Source organism: Notothenia rossii (assembly GCF_949606895.1).
Source record: "Notothenia rossii genome assembly, chromosome: 4".
Lineage (NCBI taxonomy): Eukaryota > Metazoa > Chordata > Actinopteri > Perciformes > Nototheniidae > Notothenia > Notothenia rossii.
In genome coordinates, this window is record NC_136902.1 from 85,769,086 (window position 1) to 85,791,407 (window position 22,322).

The 22,322-nt window shown below is 42.0% G+C and overlaps 1 protein-coding gene across 1 annotated transcript in view; it reads right to left on the minus strand.

Moving 5' to 3' along the window:
* LOC307034953 (cell adhesion molecule DSCAM-like) overlaps window positions 1–22,322 on the minus strand; it is a 137,021-nt gene that overhangs the window by 41,266 nt on the left and 73,433 nt on the right. The window contains exons 4-10 of the mRNA XM_079673875.1: window positions 11,095–11,241; window positions 10,160–10,438; window positions 9,713–9,988; window positions 7,482–7,778; window positions 5,948–6,220; window positions 2,102–2,380; window positions 1,290–1,409 (exon numbers count right to left, since the gene is read on the minus strand). Of these exons, the coding sequence (XP_079530001.1) occupies window positions 1,290–1,409; window positions 2,102–2,380; window positions 5,948–6,220; window positions 7,482–7,778; window positions 9,713–9,988; window positions 10,160–10,438; window positions 11,095–11,241 (1,671 nt within the window). The remainder of the gene's footprint in view (window positions 1–1,289; window positions 1,410–2,101; window positions 2,381–5,947; window positions 6,221–7,481; window positions 7,779–9,712; window positions 9,989–10,159; window positions 10,439–11,094; window positions 11,242–22,322) is intronic.

Genomic DNA, 22,322 nt, shown 5'->3' on the forward strand with positions numbered 1-22,322 from the left:
GGAGAAGGAGATACAAGCCGTGTCTCCCCCCCTCCCTCTCGACATAGGCGTTAGCAAAGAGTCAGACGGAATATATCGAGTGTAGTTCAATGGGCTTTAGGAAAAAATGGCTGCACCAGGATATATGAGTATTCCTCCTGTCTTCAACATGAGCCTGAGTCTTCATCATGTCTTCATCATGTCTTCAACATGAGCCTAAGTCTTCATCATGTCTTCAACATGAGCCTAAGTCTTCATCATTTGGGATTCAAAAAGTATTTTGATGGATTTATTGATGAAGGCCTAATGAAACTGAGCCAAAACCGAACCTTCCGCCTGGCCAACTGAACCACTTCCTGCTGGATAGCTAAAGCTTGTTTTTAACACTACGATTGAGTAAACACACAGACGCTCACACACACACACACACACACACACACACACACACACACACACACACACACACACACACACACACACACACACACACACACACACACACACACACACACACACACACACACACACACACACACACACACACACACACACACACACACACACACACACACACACACACACACACACACACACACACACTGCACTGCACTGAGGCGACTAATCCCTCTGAACTGATCAGGACTGGTCAGACAGTACTAATCAAGCATCAAGCCTGTCTCTCATGCACGCCCGCACACACACATCCAATCAAAGGGTGAAAAACAGACATCATTCCTTTGATCATGGGCCCACGCACACTCACACACACAAACACGCACACTCACGCACCACTCCTCATTGGTTGTTGTCCTTCTGCTGCGGAAGCTTTCATCCCTGGTTGTATGGATGATGGAGCAACACCTGGGGCCCCTCTTCATCCGCCCTGCTCAAGTGGCTCCACTCACCGGCTGCCTGTCTGTCCGTCTGCTAACGCTCCATCTGTCTTTCTGTCTCTCACTCTCTGATGATTCTCTAATGGTGCAGGTGGAAACCCTGCAAGCCCCCAGACCCATGTATACAGAGCAGATGGCCGTGTGTTTGTGTGTTTTACGTCCGTGCATCACACACACATGCTCTGGCTCTGGATGAAGCAAATGGAAAACACTCACCTGCAAAAGCACTACTACTGCACTCGCCTTCATACACATTATGAAACACAACCTGAGACCAATGTGTGGTCCTGGCAGCTGCACACGCTACTGAGCAAAAGCTCACCTATAGTAGTTTTTGTGACTTAATTTCAAATGATACTTCCTATGTATCTGCAGGTTAGCTTGCAGTAGGTATAATGCGTGCTGTGTTGGATGTACCTTTGGAGTGTTCCCATACGATGGTGGGTGGAGGGTATCCTTCAGCCGAGCAGTTCAGAGTCACAGTCTTCCCGTAGATCCCGTCCTGATCCTCAGGCTGCACCACAAACTGAGGGGGAACTGCACACACACACACACACACACACACACACACACACACACACACACACACACACACACACACACACACACACACACACACACACACACACACACACACACACACACACACACACACACACACACACACACACACACACACACACACACACACACACACACACACACACACACACACACACACACACACACACACACACACACACACACACACACACACAGATCATTTTAATAAAGGTTTTACACTAATCAGTTTTGAGAACCTTTACACTTCCTGGATTAACTTAAATGTGTAGGCCCTGCCAAGTTAAAAACATCTGTTTAATCTACTAACATGACTTTAAGTAACTTCCTCAAATAATTGAAATCACCCAATTTCTTAACAGAGTAACTACTGTAGTAATCTGCAACCTAGATTTCAAAGAGACTTTCCCCACACTGTTGACACATGTTTTAGTTGTATGTATTATAGTCTTTGTGTGCAGATGTTCATACCAGTCACACAGCATTAGTCCATTGTACCTTCAGCCAGACAGGAGGAAGTGATAAGTAAAGTTTGGCATGTCAGGGATTACTTCAAATAAAAAAAACTTCTCACATACAACAAATGATGGTAGTCCACTAGGTTCCAGTACGTATTTAGACCCGATCCCAAACCAACTCCAAAATCTGTTCCTGTGTTCCCCTCTCACCTCTCACAATGAGCTGACTCTGGTGCTCCACGGCAGCCGCCTCGTTGCGGGCGACGCAGGTGTAGTTGCCGTTGTGGTCGGGCGTCAGGTTGGAGATGCGCAGCGAGCTGGTGAAGTCGATGTTGTCCACGGTTACGCCCAGGCTGATGGGGATGGGACGCCCGTCCTTCTGCCAGGTGATGTCCAGAGGGCGGTCGCCCGACATGACCACGCAGGGGATGAAGACGCGCTGCCCGATGGTGAAGCGCTGGAACTCAAAGGGCTGGATGTAGGGAGGGACTGACAGAGAGGAGGAGACACAGAGATCAAAGTCGTGAGCAGGTTTAAAAGAGTAACGGGATGATGTAACCAGGATACAAAAAAGGTACCTGTATTCCCTTACAGTTATGTTCAAAAGATGTAATCAGTTTACTGCTACATTTCTAAAAACGGGGGATCACCTGCAGATTCCAATGTTAATGTCATTTGTCCTCTGTAAGCTGTACTGTTCTTTAGGTTAATACTTTAAATGTGAATCTATACGCCTACTGCCTGAATCTGCTTTATGGTTTTCACTTTCTTTGGTTCATTTGATCTGTTTTAATTCAGTAGGTGAACCTATATGTTATAAAAAAGTATGTCTGAGTTTAACTGTGTGTATTAAACTAAAACTGAGTATTTTCTGTCAGCTCAGATTTGAACAGAAAGCAATCAGGTTACTTTATATTGTGATACTCAGATAAGATCACATTTTTGTAAAGGTAACTAGTTATTGTAAATAGATATAAATAAAAAGACCCTCACACAAAAGGTGGGCAGCTGTTGATCTAGTAAAACAATCTGCTCATTCCCAGTTACAGAGTAATGAAAGCTGTAGCAGTGATATTACACAGTGACTGATCTTACCTCTGTAAAAGGTAATACTTAAAAAGGGCTTCCCCATTAGGGCCCCCTCCCCTCTCCTCCCCTCCCTCTGTACAGTATGCTATATTACACTTTCCACTGGAGGGAGGGGAACAGAGGGGGAGAGCTGAAGAGAGTGCCATGATATAAAGCAACACTTCCCAGCGGTGCTATAGAGAGCGAGTGCATTTGTTAATTTACTCTGCTCATGCTTAAAATGCGCAAGTGTCTTTGGGTTTCCCCGGAGACCATTATCTCCACTTTGTTGTGAATTAAATAAGGTGCTAAAGTGCTTCTGATTTCACTGTTAGTTGAACTCACTGGACACTCACACACAGATGACGTGTGTGTGTGTGTGTGTGTGTGTGTGTGTGTGTGTGTGTGTGTGTGTGTGTGTGTGTGTGTGTGTGTGTGTGTGTGTGTGTGTGTGTGTGTGTGTGTGTGTGTGTGTGTGTGTGTGTGTGTGTGTGTGTGTGTGTGTGTGTGTGTGTGTGTGTGTGTGTGTGTGTGACGGCTAGAGATTTCCCTCTGAATGTAGAGCAGTCTGTTTGCATAGATCTAATTGTATTACCGTGTTGTTGTATTATGCATACAGTTTGACTCTAAACACACTCTGGATAAGCGCTATTCCTGTCATCAGGGGTTTGGATGAGTGGATAAAACAGTAGATTGATGTAGTAGCAGTGTTGGAAAGTAACTAAGTACTATTTTGACACAATTGTACTTCACTTGAGTGATTCCGTTGTATGCAAGTTTATGCTTCCACACATTTCAGAGGCAAATATTGTACTTTTTACATTAATTTAACACTCATAGTTACTGTTACAGCCGCAGCCTCCACTAACAGTCCTGTGAGTTTCTGTATGATTGTTAGCTGTGCTGCCCCTTAGTTGCCATTGTGCTGCCTTGTCCCGCCCACTTGAAGCTTAGAAGATCCCGATTGGTCCGACCCAGCGCCGTATAGACTGAGAGTTACGTCATCTCCGACCACTTTTTTACAGCAATGGCGGATCGTGGAGCCTCTCAACCGTTCCCCGGAAGTTAGCGCCAAGGCTAGCAGAGCTGTAGAGTTGCAGCATAATAGACCGTTCGTGACGGACTTTTAAAGGTAAGAAGAAGTTTAAAGATTTATATTGCGGATATTATCAGTACACATTCTATCTATACGGCGCTGGTCCGACCTTCAGAGGGAGCCTTTATGCATCAGCCAAACGGCTCGCTGCACCCGCACTGCGAGGGGGACCCAAGTTCCGATCAGCAAAAACGCGTGGGTTTGCTATCCTGGCTCCAAAATGGTGGAATGAGCTCCCCATTGAAATCAGGACAGCAGAAAGCTTACACATCTTCCGGGGGGGGAACTGAAAACTCATCTCTTTCGACTCCACTTCGAGCGATAGAATGACTAACAAAGCACTTATATAGGAATCTTGGTGTTATATTTGATCAGGATTTATCCTTTAACGCCCACATAAAATCAATTTCAAGGACCGCCTACTTCCATCTACGTAACATTGCAAAAATCAGGCATATCTTGCCTCAAAACGATGCAGAGAAACTAGTCCATGCATTTGTTACTTCAAGGCTGGATTATTGTAACTCCTTATTATCAGGGTGTACCAAGAAGTCAGTCAAGTCGCTTCAGCTGATTCAAAATGCTGCAGCTCGTGTACTAACCAGAGTTAGGAAAAGGGACCACATTACTCCTGTTCTGGCTGCCTTACACTGGCTCCCTATAGAACACAGGATAGAATTTAAAATTCTTCTTCTCGCCTAAAAAGCCCTTAATGGGCAGGCGCCATCTTACCTTAAAGAACTCATTATACCCTATTGTCCTACTAGGGCATTGCGTTCCAAGAATGCAGGGTTGTTGGTTGTTCCTAGAGTCTCTAAAAGTACAATGGGAGCCAGAGCCTTTTCTTATCAAGCTCCACTTTTGTGGAATCAGCTTCCAGTTTGTGTTCGGGCGGCAGACACCCTATCCGTTTTTAAGAGTGCGCTTAAGACCTTCCTTTTTGATAAAGCTTATAGTTATTGCTGATTAGATTCAGCCCCTAGTTTTGCTGATATAGGCTTAGTTTGTCGGGGGACATCTTACTTCTTCCTTCTCTCTGTCTATACCTGTGTACTCTCATGTTCCGATTAACCCAGCTTCCCCAAATGTCTTTCTTTTTGGTGTCTATATACGCCGGGATCCGGAGTCATGGATGATCCTGCGGTCCTGTGTCATGGATTGCGAGTCCTGGATCTTGAGTCGTGGCTGTGGTCCTGGATCATAAGTCCTGGATGGATATCCTTGTGGATTCATCTTCCTATACACACATGCATTTCCAAACATTTGGACTACCTATGGTGCAAATGTATTATCTTTTCAATTTACACACGGCATCTATTGCACGTCTGTCCGTCCTGGGAGAGGGATCCCTCCTCTGTTGCTCTCCCTGAGGTTTCTCCCATTTTTCCCTTTAAACTGGGTTTTCTCTGGAAGTTTTTCCTTGTACGATGTGAGGGTCTAAGGACAGAGGGTGTCGTATTGTCATACTGATATTCTGTACAAACTGTGAAGTCCACTGAGACAAATGTAACATTTGTGATATTGGGCTATATAAATAAACATTGATTGACTTATATACTAATAAAGGACTGGCTCATCTAAAGCCAGTTGAGTAGCACTTGAAATGTTTGGCTCTATGAAACCTGATGTACTTATATGATTCTGTTTTAACCCTCTGACTTGTTTGTTTAGCCTGTGTAGTCTCTTTGTTTAACTTTCTGATTGGGCCATGATGAATTCACACCCACACCTTTACAGAGTATTGTATGTATGACATTACAGTAGGTGCAAGGGTGGCTGTTTGGTACTTTTGTTAACTGATACATCACTCGAGTAGTGAGGTTTTTTCTGATCGATTACGCTCCGAACCTGATCCCAGGGGTGTGGATCATATTTAGCTGCGTGGGACTGACCTCTGACGCACAGGTGCACGCTCTGGGAGTCCATCTTGTTGGGTTGGACCATCACTTTGCAGTTGTACTCGCCGGCGTCCACTTGCTGCACGTTGGTCAGCTTCAGCGTGCCGTTGTTCTCGAACGCTCGCTGCCGGTGGTTGAACGGCAGCAGTGCAGAGTTCTTGTACCACTTTATAGAGTAGTAAGGGTAGCCAATCACACGGCAGTGAATGAACGCGTCTCGTCCAGCGATCGCCGTGATGTTTTTCATCGGGCGGATGTTGGCTCGGCCTAAAAGAGGGACAGAGAAGGGGAAAAGATCCTCTATAAAGACATTCGGTGGAAGGTGAATCGAATCACGTTGGCTTTATTTTTGGTGTTTTTGTAAATAAAATACTTTACAAAATGAATTTAAACAACTGCTAGACACAAAACATGAAACAGAACATTTCTCTCTACAGCTTCACGTATTAAACCTGCCACTAAAATATTAATACACGCAAAATAAACTTGTTTGTTTTACCACAAGATGTTAGGCTTAACTGTGAGCAGAAGGCGGTAAAGTGATTAAAGTGTGCTCGCCGTCTGCAGGAAAACATTTAGATAACACTGCGCCGCTGATGCTTATAATGCTGCTCCTGCTGTTTACCCACATCACTGTAATCTGCATTCTGCGCCTCATAAAATGGAAATAGAGTAATCGCTTTAACATCTGATCGTGAATGGGCTGCTTGAGTAAACACACGCAGAACGAAACACACACACACCCGCAGATAAATGCATTCATGCAAATAGAAAGTCATATCTTTTTTTCTTCCGGCTATTTAGAAACCAGCCCATTTTGAAAACCCAATATCCAGATATGTGCAGCAAGCCGGGGGAATTCACTTGAGCTAAAAATACAGGCATTTAGGAAGTGATCATTCGGAGGGGAAAAGGACGATTCCAAAAAATAAGATTAAGGCAAAATCAATCAGTGCAAATGTGATTAGGAACCTAATAGTTAACACATTTAACACTTGATCAAATCTACTCAAAACAAGAACGTAAGGTCTTTTTAATTTGCCCAACTTTAAGCATGACAGTGTCGTTCTGCCCATCATGGGTCAACTATTGTATTGTAGAGATATTCATATGCCCCTCTAGGTGACTGAAATAACATTTGGTTACCCTTAAAATATGGATTTAAGAAGTTAAAGTGAGAATATCTGTACAAAAGCGTACACAACATGATATAAACAGACGACTGATGATTTTCTTGTAGCTCTGACTAAAACTGTAGTCCTATCCGTATGGCGCACAAAAACGAATGTCATTAGCCTGTTAGCTTGTTAGCTAGCTCGCAACTGCCTGCCCTGAACCACAGGAGTGACAATCGCGCCTTTTTTGTATTTTAAATTCCTAACACCCTTTTTAATTTCAGACAAAAACCAGCGCTCATTTCCTGAAAGCACCAGACAGGCAGCGGGACAGACAGACACAGACAAACACACACAGAGAGACAGACAGGTATGTGTATTGTTGTTCTTGGAGGAGCTGATTTGACAAGCACCTCTTACGTTTATTCGAGCCTGGTGGTACACGAGCCCGGCCGAGTTGCTGCACGTGCACCGGTACACCCCCCCGTCCTGCACCTGGGTGTGCGTGACGTTCAGCTGGCTGACCACGTGGCCCTCGTGGGTCTCGTAGTGGCCCAGGTGGTGGTGGGAGTCCTTGATGACGGGGTCGTCGTCCAGAGACCAGGTGCAGCGGGGGGGAGGCGTGCCCTTCACGTTGCAGACCAGGAAGACGGGCTCGTTGGGGTTCACCACCTTCTCGCTGAACGAGGCCAGGATCTTTGGAGTACCATCTACACCCGGGGGGGGGCGACGTGGGGGGGGGGGGGGGGACAGGAGAGTGAATGAAGATGTTAAACTGAAGTGTTGCCCCCACATAGTCCATCAAGTTGGCTCTTGATTAGTCATGATTCATCACAAGTTTAAAATCCTTGTTTTTTTGGGGGGGAGTTAAAAACAAATAGACGGGGTGTTGTAATAAAGAGATGACTAACTAACTGGTGAGATCAATCAGAGCGTTTCTTACTTTATTAAAACATGATTTCTGAATTGTTGGCATGAAATCCGACACAGTGTAATAATCTTGTGTTGATTCCTAATTTTCTTTGTGTTTTAACTCCCATGCCTTTCATGGTAAACATCCCTTGCTGGTGGAGCGGGAGCAACTTTGGTTCACACTTGGTATTGTGATTAATTTGTGCTTTCCAGATGAATCACCCGTATTAACTGTAGTTACTGTAAGGGGTCAATCTGTGAAATAAAACAAAAACCACAAAAAAAACTTTTGTCCACGAGCCGTTTGCTTCTGAAACGTGTACAGTATGTCTGCATGCTGCTGCTCTCTGATCATCTAGATCTGTTCCACATGATTTCATTTCATTTTGATGGTACTTAAATTTGAATAATTTGAATGTTTTGTCTTTTTAATGTCATTTTTTGTTATCTTAATTTATTTTCTATTTCTATTTGTATTACATACACTATCTTGTATTTTCATTTAGCTGTAACTCCATCATTTACAATGTTATTTATTTTTAATCTGTAAAGCCCACATGTTTTGTGATATTGGGCTATACAAATAAAGATTGATTTCAATATCTCCTTTCTACAGCTCCCAGACCATAGGATACAGTTGCCTGAGCAACGCTGCCAATGTGAGCTATTGGATTTGTGTGTGTGTGTGTGTGTGTGTGTGTGTGTGTGTGTGTGTGTGTGTGTGTGTGTGTGTGTGTGTGTGTGTGTGTGTGTGTGTGTGTGTGTGTGTGTGTGTGTGTGTGTGTGTGTGTGTGTGTGTGTGTGTGTGTGTGTGTGTGTGTGTGTGTGTGTGTGTGTGTGTGTGTGTGTGTGTGTGTTGGAGAAGTCTGGGATTATCATTCTAATGGTGGAGAGTCGTAGGAGGACGCCCTCGACACAAAACCCTGTATCGATCTCCTGAATCTGTTTCTGCTAACTCACAGCTGCTACAGTACTTCTGCTCAGGCTGCTCTGTAAACATGAGTTTATTTGCTTACGGACATAAGTGACAGGACAAATGTTGAAGCATATTGTCAAATTATTTACCTCTAAGTACAAGGGTAATCATTCTGTTTTACTTTGAAATGTTGACAGGAAATGCTTTTATTTTGAAGTGCAAGGAAGTATCCTGCTCTGTGTTTTTCCAGGTTATTTGATTGATGAAATGAATACGAGTTGTGGAGTGCATGATTCCCAGTGTACTAGTGTTCTTGTTGTAAACTGCTGGAATAATATACAGTAAAATATTCAGTTTGGACTAGATCTGCTTTGTTCATTATTCCAAGTTTCCACAACATCACACATTCTTCTATTTTTTAAATATCCTTTTTTAAATGTAGTTGATTGACACCTGATTTAATACACAAAAAGACTGTTTGCTTTTAATTCATGTATTAAACTAAAATAGCATTTCTTAACTATACAACTACATATCATTTTGTATCCTTATTACTTTCTTAGGTCACATTGTGGTGTTGTCTTACATTATACACCGAAGTAAAAAACATCGTATTGATATTCATTTTATCTTGGATTTTTGTTGCCTTACATTTGAAATTGAGGTAATCCAGAAGTAACAGAAAGTAATCAGATTACATTACTTTTGTTGTGACTCTTACTTTAGTGTGATTGTGATTTATGGTCATACTAGATTAGATTGCTGAATACATTTTTAAGGTAACCCTCCCAACCCTGCTGTAAGTACCGTGCTGACCTTCGAGGATGACTTGCACGAAGTCCTGTGCGGACATCTTTCCTTTCCTGGCGAAGCACTGGTACGCCCCCCCGTCGCTCTTGGACATGCCCTCCATGATGAGGCTCTCCCGGTTGAGCCCGGTGAAGCGCACGTTGTTTCCGGGGTAGATGATCTCCCCGTTTCGGTACCACGACAGCTCGTACTCGTCTGACCCGCTCACGCTGCAGGACAGAGACACCTTGCTACCCACGCTGCCTTTCACCTTCCGGGGGCTGACCACCGCCTTCAGGGGCTCTGGAAAAAAACAATGTGGCGTCTTCAAGTTAAGCAAAAATGCCAAAAATGTCAAGTCAAAGTCAACTTTATTGTCAATCTTTCAGTTTGTGTGTACAGACAGAGAGATCGAAAAACCGTTTCCCACAATCCCGAATACAAAAATATATGAAAATATGTATATATGCTTACGTTTGATGTACAGGCGCCCCATGACCTCAGCGTTGCCGTAGCTGTTCCACACTTCGCAGACGTACGTCCCAGAGTCGCTGGGCTGCGTGCTCTCGATCAGCAGCCCGGTGATGGTCTGTCTGAAGCGGTTGTCGGGCTCCAGAGGGCTGTTGTCCTTCAGCCAGCGGTATTTGGGCGTTGGGTAGCCCGAGGCCTTACAGGGCAGCTCCACCCGGTGATTGATCGTCACCTCTCTGTGGTCAAAGCCATCCAGGATGCCCGGCTCAGCATTGGTGGGGTCTGGGAGTAAATAATACAGCTTTATTTATATAGCACTTTTCATACAACACGTGCAGCTGAAAGTGCTTTACAAAATGACACATCACTAGGTAAAAACAAACAACAAGAAATTCCCCTCAGATTATTTGTTAAGAACTTTAAAAAGGTACATGCAGCAAAATATAAAATGTTATCAGATTAACACAAGGAGGTCAAATGTATGATAATAAAAAATTCAATAAATTTCTCTCTGACAGATAAGACACAAGACAACTGAGTTGATTTAACAATAAAAAAAAACATAAAACAAGTGAACATATAGGTACAACAGAAATAACACCTATAAAATAAATAAAACAATCTAAAGGTAGGTAAATAATAAAGACTAAAAGAACATTTAAAGTGGGGGGTCACTAATAAAAAGCCAATCTAAAAAGATGTGTCTTTAACTGGTGTTTAAAAATGTCCACTGAGTTGAGAGAGAGTTTAGGGTTAATAAAGTCGGATGAGCCCAAAAACGCAGAACTGACTTAGCACTTCCTGTTCCATCGTCTTAAAGTCAAGGGTTTCTTTAATGAATTGTTAACATCTATGGCATTATCTACAGTAAGACTTCAATACTGTTCTCCTGTGTGTTATTGCATTCAAACAGATCCCAGTCTGAATGCAGTCCTGACCTGACACGATGAGACGGGCGCTGTTGCTCTGGCGCGTCTCGCCGGTGTAGCGGTGGCGGGTCGTGCAGCGGTAGTTATTCAGCCCATCCTCAGGCAGGACGTCCAGAATATACAAGGCTCCTGTGGAGGTGATGAGATATCTTTGGCCTGGGAAAGACAAAAGCAGAGCGAGAGGAAACACATGAGGCAGCAGTCGTGTGATTGTAATGTAGGATCAAAACAACTTTGTACATTATAAAGCATTTATCCAGCCCGCCACAACAGAGGGATCTCTTTCTCCACAGGGTGTTCAGTCTCACAGCGCACAAAGCCTTTAGAAGTTATTTTATATTTCTACATGAGATGGTTGTGGGGAAGCACGCACCCTTCTACACTCTGTATGTCTGGCTGCAAAGGTGGGATGTAGTTGGAGATACACTCTCTGAGATCTAGAACATGGAAGTCCAGCTACATGCTCGCTGGTCATCCCGCCCAATTCTAGCATTGATTTTTCAACCAAACAAATTATTCTCATGAACTGAAAAGTCAGAAATGCCAACTGTTTCAACTTAAAGAGTGAGACTGACAAGTTTAGAGCAGCTAGCCTCACCAACGTTTGTTGTGCTAATGACTGTAAATGATTGTGTTGAAATCACCCAGAGAAGAGGGATCCATGAATTGCATAATTGCACAAACTGTCCTTGTTGTAATGCTATAAATGTCTGCCCTCTAACAGCCTCTATTGTCTCGTCTCTTGCCGTTGTGGTAACCTCAGTGGCGCCAATGCCTGGTGCACAGAGCGGATCCCTCTGTGGCTGTCACTGCCACTTCACTATGTGGGGTAATATTATGTTAATGCTGCAGATCAAACCAGGCTGAGTGGGGTTGTCAACATCCATAAGGAGAGAAACCTTCCTCTCCACCATCACATGAATGCCCACAGTCCCAAGGGAGCAGATTGATGTCAAAACTGATCGAAAAAGCAATTTACAGGAGATTGTCTTCACTGCAGTGGTGGGCACGCTAAGACAGAGGAAGCTTAAGAAGGCATGAGGACGGAGAAAACCTGTAACTGATAACTCTGAGGGCGTCCAGGAGGAAAACACTGAACAGGTTCAGAACCAGAGTCAGGTGTATTGCTGTGTTCATTTTCACATACAAGGAACTTGCTTGTTTATGCATCACAAAGAAAACACATTAAGAAAGATGTAAGATGCCCCCCTGCCTGAAACGCCTCAATTGGACTCCTCTGCTTTCTTCCGGAACATAATGACATCACTATGTAACACTTGCGCTTCTATTGGCTAGCGCTCCAACACATTGTATGTGATAGGATAAGGGGCGTGACCTATCTGAGTGGTTGACCAATCACAGCAGAGCCGGCCAGCTAACCAATCAGAGCAGACTGGGCTCTGGTTTCAGACAGAGGGTGAAAAGAGGTGCCGCAGCACAGGCAGTATGAGAATTAAAGCATGGAGACATGTCAATCAATCAATCAATGTTTATTTATATAGCCCAATATCACAAATGTTACATTTCTCTCAGTGGACTTCACAGTTAGTTCAGAATATCAGTATGACAATATGACACCCTCTGTCCTTAGACCCTCACATCACATACTAATATTACTTTCACTTTTGGTACTTAAAGTATATTTTAGGTATTACTTGTACATAATAGTATTGCTACCATTACTTTACCTTTGCCTGAAAGAAGTCATGTCAGAGATGTATCCAAAACTAGAAGAACAAAGGAATGATGTGTGGGAGCTGAAGCAGATTAACACCAGCTAATTTATTTAATCTGAATATGGGGAGCTGAGAGTTTTTCTCTTAAAAAGGCATGTACAGTGAGATATGATTTTTAGATTTATGATAAAATCACAATAGAACATTTGCCAAAATGTTCTGCATTTTGAATGTGTGCTTCTTTCTGTGAAACTGGTGCAGAATATTTATTGTCTTGTGTTTTTTCTCAAAATGGCCTCCCAAATTGACATCTCAAGATCTTATGAAAAATGCATGGACGAGCAGGTGCAGAGGTTTCTTTCTTCTCTGTGCGGGTTAACAAATTAGACGCCACATGCCTCAGGTCACATAACATCATCCCCGATAGATCAGAGAGCAAACAACTGCTATAACTGCTTTAAAAAGGGTTTCCTCTGCATTTCATCCTGCAGTGTTTCAATTACCACACAGCATAACTGCACCATCCAAACCAATTAGCTGAACACATATTAATGAGAAACAACCTAAATGTAATTTCAAATATTAGCTTCTACACCACAGCTACATGTTTTAATATTCCACTTGAGACTAATATGGAAGCAAAGCATGCTTAATATGCTTAAATTCTGCATGCATTTTTGGATGTTTATACATGCAAAGGAAAATCAACCTTGTGGGGTTAAGCAAACGGGAGAGGGGGGATCGAGGGTGGGGGGATATGGAGAGAGGGCGGGAGGAGAAAAATTGTACAGCTATTGTAAGCATTGACCTAGATAGAACCGACAACAGATTCCACGGATTTGATGTCCTGAAGGGGTTTCACTGGTTTACATACAGGGCTGTGAGATGGGCAACCAGCAATCTATAAAGAGAGGGTGTGTGTGTGTGTGTGTGTGTGTGTGTGTGTGTGTGTGTGTGTGTGTGTGTGTGTGTGTGTGTGTGTGTGTGTGTGTGTGTGTGTGTGTGTGTGTGTGTGTGTGTGTGTGTGTGTGTGTGTGTGTGTGTGTGTGTGTGTGTGTGTGTGTGTGTGTGTGTGTGTATGCCGGCAGCCATGCATGCATGCCAGTGTGCGAGACAATTGGAAGGAGGAAGAGGTTGCCAGATGCAGAAACAGTTTTTAATCATTGCTTGATTATGTTTCCCTGGTTCTGTATGTTTGCGCACAGAAAAGAGAGATTATTCTTTATTTTGTTTATATTTCACATTTCAATGTTGGATATGAATGCTTGTTATTTTGTACATTTTGATCCAAACCATAGTATATAGACCAGAAATGGCTGAAAAAGGTAAAAACCCAGAAAAAGCACAAATGACCAAGCAGCGACAACAACTAAAATCCTCCTAAGCTGTCAACATGTTTTATTGTAAATGTTTAATCTCGTGGCTGCACTGTAGAAATGTTTTCGTTGTTTCAACGGGGAAAAAAACAGCAGCTCTGGTTGCCAACATAATTCTGTATAAACTCCATGACTTCAGACAACAAAGTGTTTACTTTACTCTCTAAAACTGTTATAATTTAACCAAATATCCGGTAAACAAAGCAGTGTGAGCAGAACCCGAAAAAATATATTAGAGAAATAGCTTTCCAATGAATAGCACCATATCTGAAAAAGGTAAAAACCTTTTAAACAACATATTACGAAGCAGCAACAACAACAAAAATCCTCCAAAGCTGTTGACATGTGATATTGCAAATATCTTATTTTGCGTCTGCACTGTAGAAATATGATCTTACTTTCTGCGTAAAAAAAATGGCAGCTGCCTTTGGTTGCCAAATCCTCCAAAGCTATGTATTCTACGTATTCATTTCAAGCTCTAAAAGTGTTTTAATTTACCCCAAAAATACATTTTGAACCAGTAAATATAACCGTGTGAGATCAGACCACTATAAATATATTACCCATAAATAACACCATATCTGTAAAAGGTAAAAACCCTTTGAAACACATCATAGAAAACAAAGCAACAAGAACAACAACAACAAAGAATCCTCTAAAGCTGTCCACTCTCCTCTCTCTCCTCCCTTCCTGCTTCTCCATTTTGATTCTGTACTGGTCCTCTGAAATCTCACTGTGGAATCCATCTTGAGTGAGACAAAATGGTATTTCACTCCAGCCGCTGTGAGCTGCTGCTGCAATTTTCTCCTCAAGCACCTCCATGCTCCTGCGATGCCTTTTAAGACGTCAGCGCTCTGGTTATTGTGTTATGACAGAATGAAGTGCAGACAGAGCGGACGCCACAGTCAGGGAGGGGATTCAAAACGGATTGAATTGTGGTTTATTGTATTTCTTCTCCGCGACCCGCTCCCTTTAATTCCACTGCTTTGTCTTTGACTCGCTTCAGCATTCAGGTTAGTCCCTACTCCAACGCCAAGTAAGAAACCGCCGTGTCGGAAAAGCACTACAATCTAAGAATCAAAGTAACTGTACAAATATATGAGTTACAAAGAAACGTTATCTAATCTCACTTCTGGATTACCTCATTATGAAAAGCAACGCGAATAAACACAATAAAAAAAAATAATCAGTAAGATGTTCTTTACTTAAAGAGGCCTTATCCAGATGTTCTCTTCCCTGTCGTGTGTTCTATAGGTTTGTGTGCATGTAAATGGTCTGCAAAGGCTCAAATCCCTGTTTTTACTTCCTGGGCATAGTGACATCACTATGTATGAGGCTCAGAGACGGTACAACTCCAAGCGGTTGACCAATCACAACAGAGCTGGCCAGCTAACCTATCAGAGCAGACTGGGCTCTGGTTTCAGACAGAGGGTGAAAAGAGGTGCAGCAGCACAGGCAGTATGAGAAAAGTAAAGAGTTTTTTTAACAAGGAAACATGTAGAGACACAAAATACTAATATGCCATGGTTTGTTTGTTTTGTTTTTTTACCTAGGCAGCCGACATATAACTACAATTAATGACTTATTTCATTCCTCGTTTGTTTTTAGGAACACCAGATACCCATATGACTGGGCTCTGGTTTGAGACAGAGGGTGAAAAGAGGTGCTGCAGCACAGAGGCAGTATGAGACAAATAAAGAGCTTTTTGAACATTAAAGTATTGAAACGTGTCACAGTAAAATTCAGGCAGTACGTTTACCATATATTGATGTTTATTTTCAAATGTATTGTAACATTGTAATCCTGCTAGTGTCTGGTAGTGTGGTGCAGCGTAGTGCATTAACTGCTGTGGATTAATTAAGGAAGTAATTGAGGCCTCAGTCCCCAGGTGCATTCAATATCCTCTGGACGGAGATTTCGGTGTTATTGTCAGAAAGTGGAGCCTCTCTTCTCTCCATTCATTCACAGGCACTGCTACTGTAAAGTGAAAAAGGGCTCCACTCCACCACACACACTTTATCTAATCATCCCCACTTTGCCCGAGACAGAATCTAATGCGAGCGGCGGGCTCTCACTCTCAGCAGGCTAAATAAGCCTCGACGTACAGATGAGCTAGTGTCACAGCGTCCTCGCTGCCAACGCGCTCTGAAGTCGCTGTGATTTTAAACTAGAGCCGAGCTCAGAGTGAAATAGTTATAAACCGCCAATGTGTTTATTCCAATTGCACATGCAAAAGAAACAGCTGGAGGCGATAAGACAGCAAGTGGTTCATATTTGTGGGATGATATGATAAATAAACCAGATCTTTAGCATCTGTAGCAACTAAAAAAAAAGACTGGCGTGAATGAATCTAAAAATGGCTCACAGTGTAAAAAGAATACAGAATAATTATGAGGCCATATGATTGGCTCAATGAGGCCTTTACGCAAACATTTAGCAAAAACAAAAACGTCTTGCTTATACTTCTTGCTCCAATCATGCTATTGCTCTTATCATTGCTGACATATTTCAAATTTGGATTCATTCGCCCCGCCCCCTGGAAGTCAGCTATTTAAAACAATACGTGTTTTTCATGTATATTTGCCAAACTTTTACAATATTCTCCTTTAAAGTTTGGATGGCATATCGGCAACGCTAAATGTGATTCTATAACGCAAAATAATATTCAGTAGCTGGAATGATGAGGTCGTAGGACAACGGAGAGCACGCCATGTTAACGACACGATTTCTGAAAGGCAACGCCTTGATTGTAGCAAGTGTATGTGAGTAGTTTGGAATACTTTGACACTATGATGTAAATGCTCACGTTGTCTTTAGACAAAAGACGAGATATTGCAATGTATGTTTCTTTAAAGTTGTGTCATTCTGTACATATTCCACAAAGTCTGGATTACTGATGCTCAAATATGACTTTGCCATTGAAAATACCATCAAAAGTAACTTTGTGCCGGTTGGGCATTTAGAAATACTAGCAGCAAATCAGACTGATTTTAAGTCATAGAAATCAGTTATTCTAAAAAAAAAGACAAGTTACAAATGTAAGGCTAGACTGATGTATGAGAGTATACAGTTTGAGTGTGATAGGATGCTTAGTACAGAGAGTCATCTTTGTAAAAAAGGTAAGCTGGTGAGTCAGAGTTGTTGTTTGAGGAGGGGGATGAGTCAGACAGAGAGGAGGGACCCACTTCCTGTCAGGTCAGCAGAGACAGAGATGATGAATGGGCGTCTGAATGTTGCTCGGTCTGTGTGGGAACTTCTCTGGCCCACTTCAACTCTCATGAGGCTCTTCAGACATTAAATTCAAATTAAAAACAGCTGTCTATCATGGGCACACTGTGCCACATATCAGCATTTTTAGCTTAGATATTACTCGAAGGGGTAGTTCGTACCAAAATTAAAAATACAAATGCTTCATCTTACAGTTCATGTATTGGTATTTATCTATTGTTTATAATTTAGCATTGAGTTGCAGAGTTTGGAACTTTCCAGCCGTAGAGAAGACTGCCTTCTCTTGAATATGTTGAGCTTAATGGAGCCTGACTTTAAGAAAAAACTCTACAGCCATGTGTCTTTCTAGAAAGTATGACCCGGTTACTCCGGATAACTTGCATACCTTGTTGTGAGGAGTTTCATGTAGAGTAGGAACTATTTTCTTTCTTCCAAACTACACCTGCTAACCGCAGAAGGAAGCACGCATCAACACGAGATTTACTGTTTTCATCTTTGCAGAAAGAGGGGATACATACGATCATAAAGGACTGAACAGAAGAGAGGAAACTCCGGTGTGGGGATCTCAGAGGAAGGAATGATTTGTTCTAATGTCTGCCTGCTCAGAGTCGGAGGTTCGATGCATCGTGAAACAGGGCGCGGGAGTCAAGACGCAGGATAAAAGCTTTAATCTGAGCTGATTGAGGTCACATCGCAAGACTGACCTCTCTACTGCAGAGCTCCTCAGGGCTACACGGCTGCATGCAGAGAAACTCAAATGAGTACAATTGGATAGACCATTGTGGAGACCAAACCATGAAATACTCACTGTCCGGCTGCCTCGTTAGATACCATATATGATCAACAGCCATTGTTCTGTCTTCCCTATGACTCATATGCACACACAAACTAGAGTGGTGCAGGAATGAGTCCTAATACCTGGGAATGACTCAGCATTTTACCACTTCCTGCTTCCTTATCTGGAAGTCAATGGTTTTCTTTCGTTTGGTTGTTAGCCTGAAATAAGGTCTGAAGAGATTTTAACGTTTTGTTCTACCACATGAAATAATAAGAAAATGGCGGTTACTGACAAGTGTCTGAATGAGACGACTAAACCTCATCCGTCCCTACATTAGCCAACTTTAGCTTGGCGGTTGAAACGTGAAGTCATGTGTCTAGCATATCCACTTCCCATGATTGCAAATACGCTTCAAAACTCACAAGGTGGTGCTAAAAAGTTCCAGTTCCTTTTTGATTCTGTTTCTGTTTAATTAATGAAGTGTATGTAGGAATACACAGCATGCCATTGTTATGTGGTATTTATTAATGTCATTTGTTATCCTATGGACTTTTACAGTTTCACTCCGCCCCTTTTAAAGAACCATACAGTACAGTATGTCAGGTCCTGTCGGTACAGTTGAAGAAAATATCTCAGACTGAACTAAGACTAAACCTAGCCGTGTACTGCAGGTGTCCTATTGAGGTACTGCACAGAGCAAACCCTCGGGTCAATGCAGACACTGAGGCTGTCTGTTGGATCCATTTAATTAACATGATGACTCTGAAATCAATAAGAGACATGCTAATGGTCAAATTGCTGCAACACACAATAAATCAGTGGATACAACCCTCTCTGATGCCTCTGTGCAGTAACAACATGATAAATAACACCCAGAGAAACTAACCGCTTGTGAAACTAACTTTAAACCCAACAAAGAAGTAACTTTTGTTTTGGTGATATGAAATGAATGAAAGAAAGTTAACCTTGAGCTGTGGGGTTCATCTGCCATATGTTGATGTGTTTCCTATGTTCAGTTAATTTTGGTAGATAAGGTAAGCGTACTCCGAAATGTAGTCAATGAAATAGTACTCAGAATTCAGAATTCATCGTCTTTTTATCAAAACTGCAATATCGACTACAGCAATATCTAAAGCAGAGAGGAAGAAGTAGAAGTAGAACAAGAAGAGGTGAAACAGCATTCACACAAATGCTAGCTAATGCTATCAAAACCAGGTCAAATGCAAAAGCCTTCAGCACCTGTAAAAGTCACCTATACAAATGCCTTTTTCTCAATGCAGCTGCTGCGTGAATAGAGTTAGATGACAGAGCGGCCATTGAAGCCTCAGTGAAGAAAGCATCCTTGGTTCAGAGAAAGTGTCGGCATCAGAGACTCTCTGTCTCTTATTCAGCCTCAAAAAACACTGTGTTCCTGTTTGGCTCATTCTACTTCCTCTCCTGCTCCGTCTCCCTCTCTGTCTCCCCCTCTCTGTGTCCTGAATGCTAATACAGAATGTCAGAACACTGCAATGAAATCCTGCAGTGTCATCCAGTAAACACATCGCTTTACCTGGACGTTGACCCCAAAACTATATACCATCGTTGTTTAACATTACGTGCTATGCTTTAAAATCCAGTTATTACACAGCTTAGTTGAATATCCGATTATGATAGGGAGTAAACATTAAAGGGAACAGTAGAAGTAGACAGACAGGAACTAAACACTTAAGGGAACAACAGAAGTAGACAGACAGGAACTAAACACTTAAGGGAACAACAGAAGTAGACAGACAGGAAATAAACACTTAAGGGAACAGCAGAAGAAGACAGACAGGAAATAAACACAAAAGGGAAGAACAGAAGAAGACAGACAGGAAGTAAACACTTAAGGGAACAACAGAAGAAGACCGACAGGAACTAAACACTTAAGGGAGCAACAGAAGTAGACACAGGAAATAAACACTTAAGGGAACAACATAAGTAGACCGACAGGAAATAAACACTTAAGGGAACAACAGAAGTAGACGGACAGGAATTAAACACTTAAGGGAACAACAGAAGTAGACAGACAGGAAATAAACACTTAAGGGAACAGCAGAAGAAGACAGACAGGAAGTAAAATGGAAGAACAGAAGAAGACAGACAGGAAGTAAACACTTAAGGGAACAGCAGAAGTAGACAGACAGGAAATAAACACTTAAGGGAACAACAGAAGTAGACAGACGGGAAATAAACACTTAAGGGAACAGCAGAAGAAGACAGACAGGAAATAAACACAAAAGGGAAGAACAGAAGAAGACAGACAGGAAGTAAACACTTAAGGGAACAGCAGAAGAAGACCGACAGGAACTAAACACTTAAGGGAACAACAGAAGTAGACAGACAGGACATAAACACTGAAGGGAACAACATAAGTAGAACGACAGGAAATACACACTTAAGGGAACAACAGAAGTAGACAGACAGGAATTAAACACTTAAGGGAACAACAGAAGTAGACAGACAGGAAATACACACTTAAGGGAACAACAGAAGTAGACAGACAGGAAATAAACACTTAAGGGAACAGCAGAAGAAGACAGACAGGAAGTAAACACAAAAGGGAAGAACAGAAGAAGACCGACAGGAACTAAACACTTAAGGGAACAACAGAAGTAGACAGACAGGAAGTAAACCCAAAAGGGAAGAACAGAAGAAGACAGACAGGAAGTAAACACTTAAGGGAACAGCAGAAGAAGAAGGACAGAAAGTAAACACTAAAGGGAACAGCAGAAGAAGACCGACAGAAAGTAAACACTAACGGGAACAACAGAAGAAGACCGACAGGAAGTAAACACTTAAGGGAACAACAGAAGAAGACCGACAGGAAGTAAACACTTAAGGGAACAACAGAAGACGACAGACAGGAAGTAAACAGAAAAGAGAAAAAAAAACAATAATATGCTAGAGTCTAGAGACCAATGTAAAGATATGCAGGGACGTTATGCATATAGTAAAACTGCTGCTATTGAAGGCTCTTTGGATGAATAGGAGAGAATAGGAGGATGTTAATGTACTAAAAATAAACGTGTGTGTATGAAATGTGTGTTTGAATCTGCAAGTTAATTTATCTAATGACTAAGAGTCACTGGAGCATCATCAACGAATGGTGCATTTAAGTATAATGATGTGTATTTTCATTGCTTTGCACCGCTGGTATCGCATCTAAAAATCAAACCTCAGTAAAGGCCACTCAACCATAATCTGTTCAAATAACACTGAGATGTCATGCAGTCAGGTACTTAATTATATGGAGCTATTTTCAAACAGATCTGAAAAAAGGCAGCCTGAGTGAAATGCAGTGACTGCCAGTGTAACATCGCCATCGCTTTAAATTAAAGATGGGCTTTATCATAAATAATGTGTGTGTTGTAATCCATGCAAAAAATGTCCAACTGCCATGAGATGAAGAATTCATATTTAATAAACAACAGAGCAGGGGAAAGATGTCACCCTTAATAAATCACGTGACCCTGAAGTACGACCTCGCTCCTGGTACGGGTCAGAAAGCAAGTCAATGGTGAGGTATCCAAAATGATTTCATGTAAACAAAGGCATAAAGAAACGACAAGAGAAAAAATACATCTTAGTCATGAATTGACTTCAATCTGATAAAGAAAATGATGGTGTCGTTCTTGACAGAAAATGTCTATTATTTCCCAGCAAAAAAACTTGTTTCCTTAAACAGCCTGTGAGGCAACTAAATATAATCAAATAAAAAGTATTTCCCTTTCAAATACTCTAATCCTCTAATTTGTTATCACCTAAAAATACATAATGATAGCAGTAAAAAAGAATTGGGTATTGCTGTTATAGATTTTCCATTTAAGATTTTTAAAAAGTTAGAATTTACGTATTTATAGTTTTGTTTATATTTTCATACATTATCAAACACATTTTTAAGTAATTTCATTATGAAATGAGCAGGGTGGGGAAGATTACTTTGAAAATGTATTCTGTGTCATGATGGTGTAATCCCGTTACATGTAACCCATTACTCCCCAACCCCGAAAAAACCCAGCAGTGTGCTACAGCGGCAGAGCTGAAGAAGAGCAGCTCTGAACCTGAGTGAAGGTTTATGTCTCGGCGGGAGAGCACCCTCGTACAAGAGCCCGTGAGAGAGGATTAATTTTACATTAATATATAGTAGCTTGCTGAGCT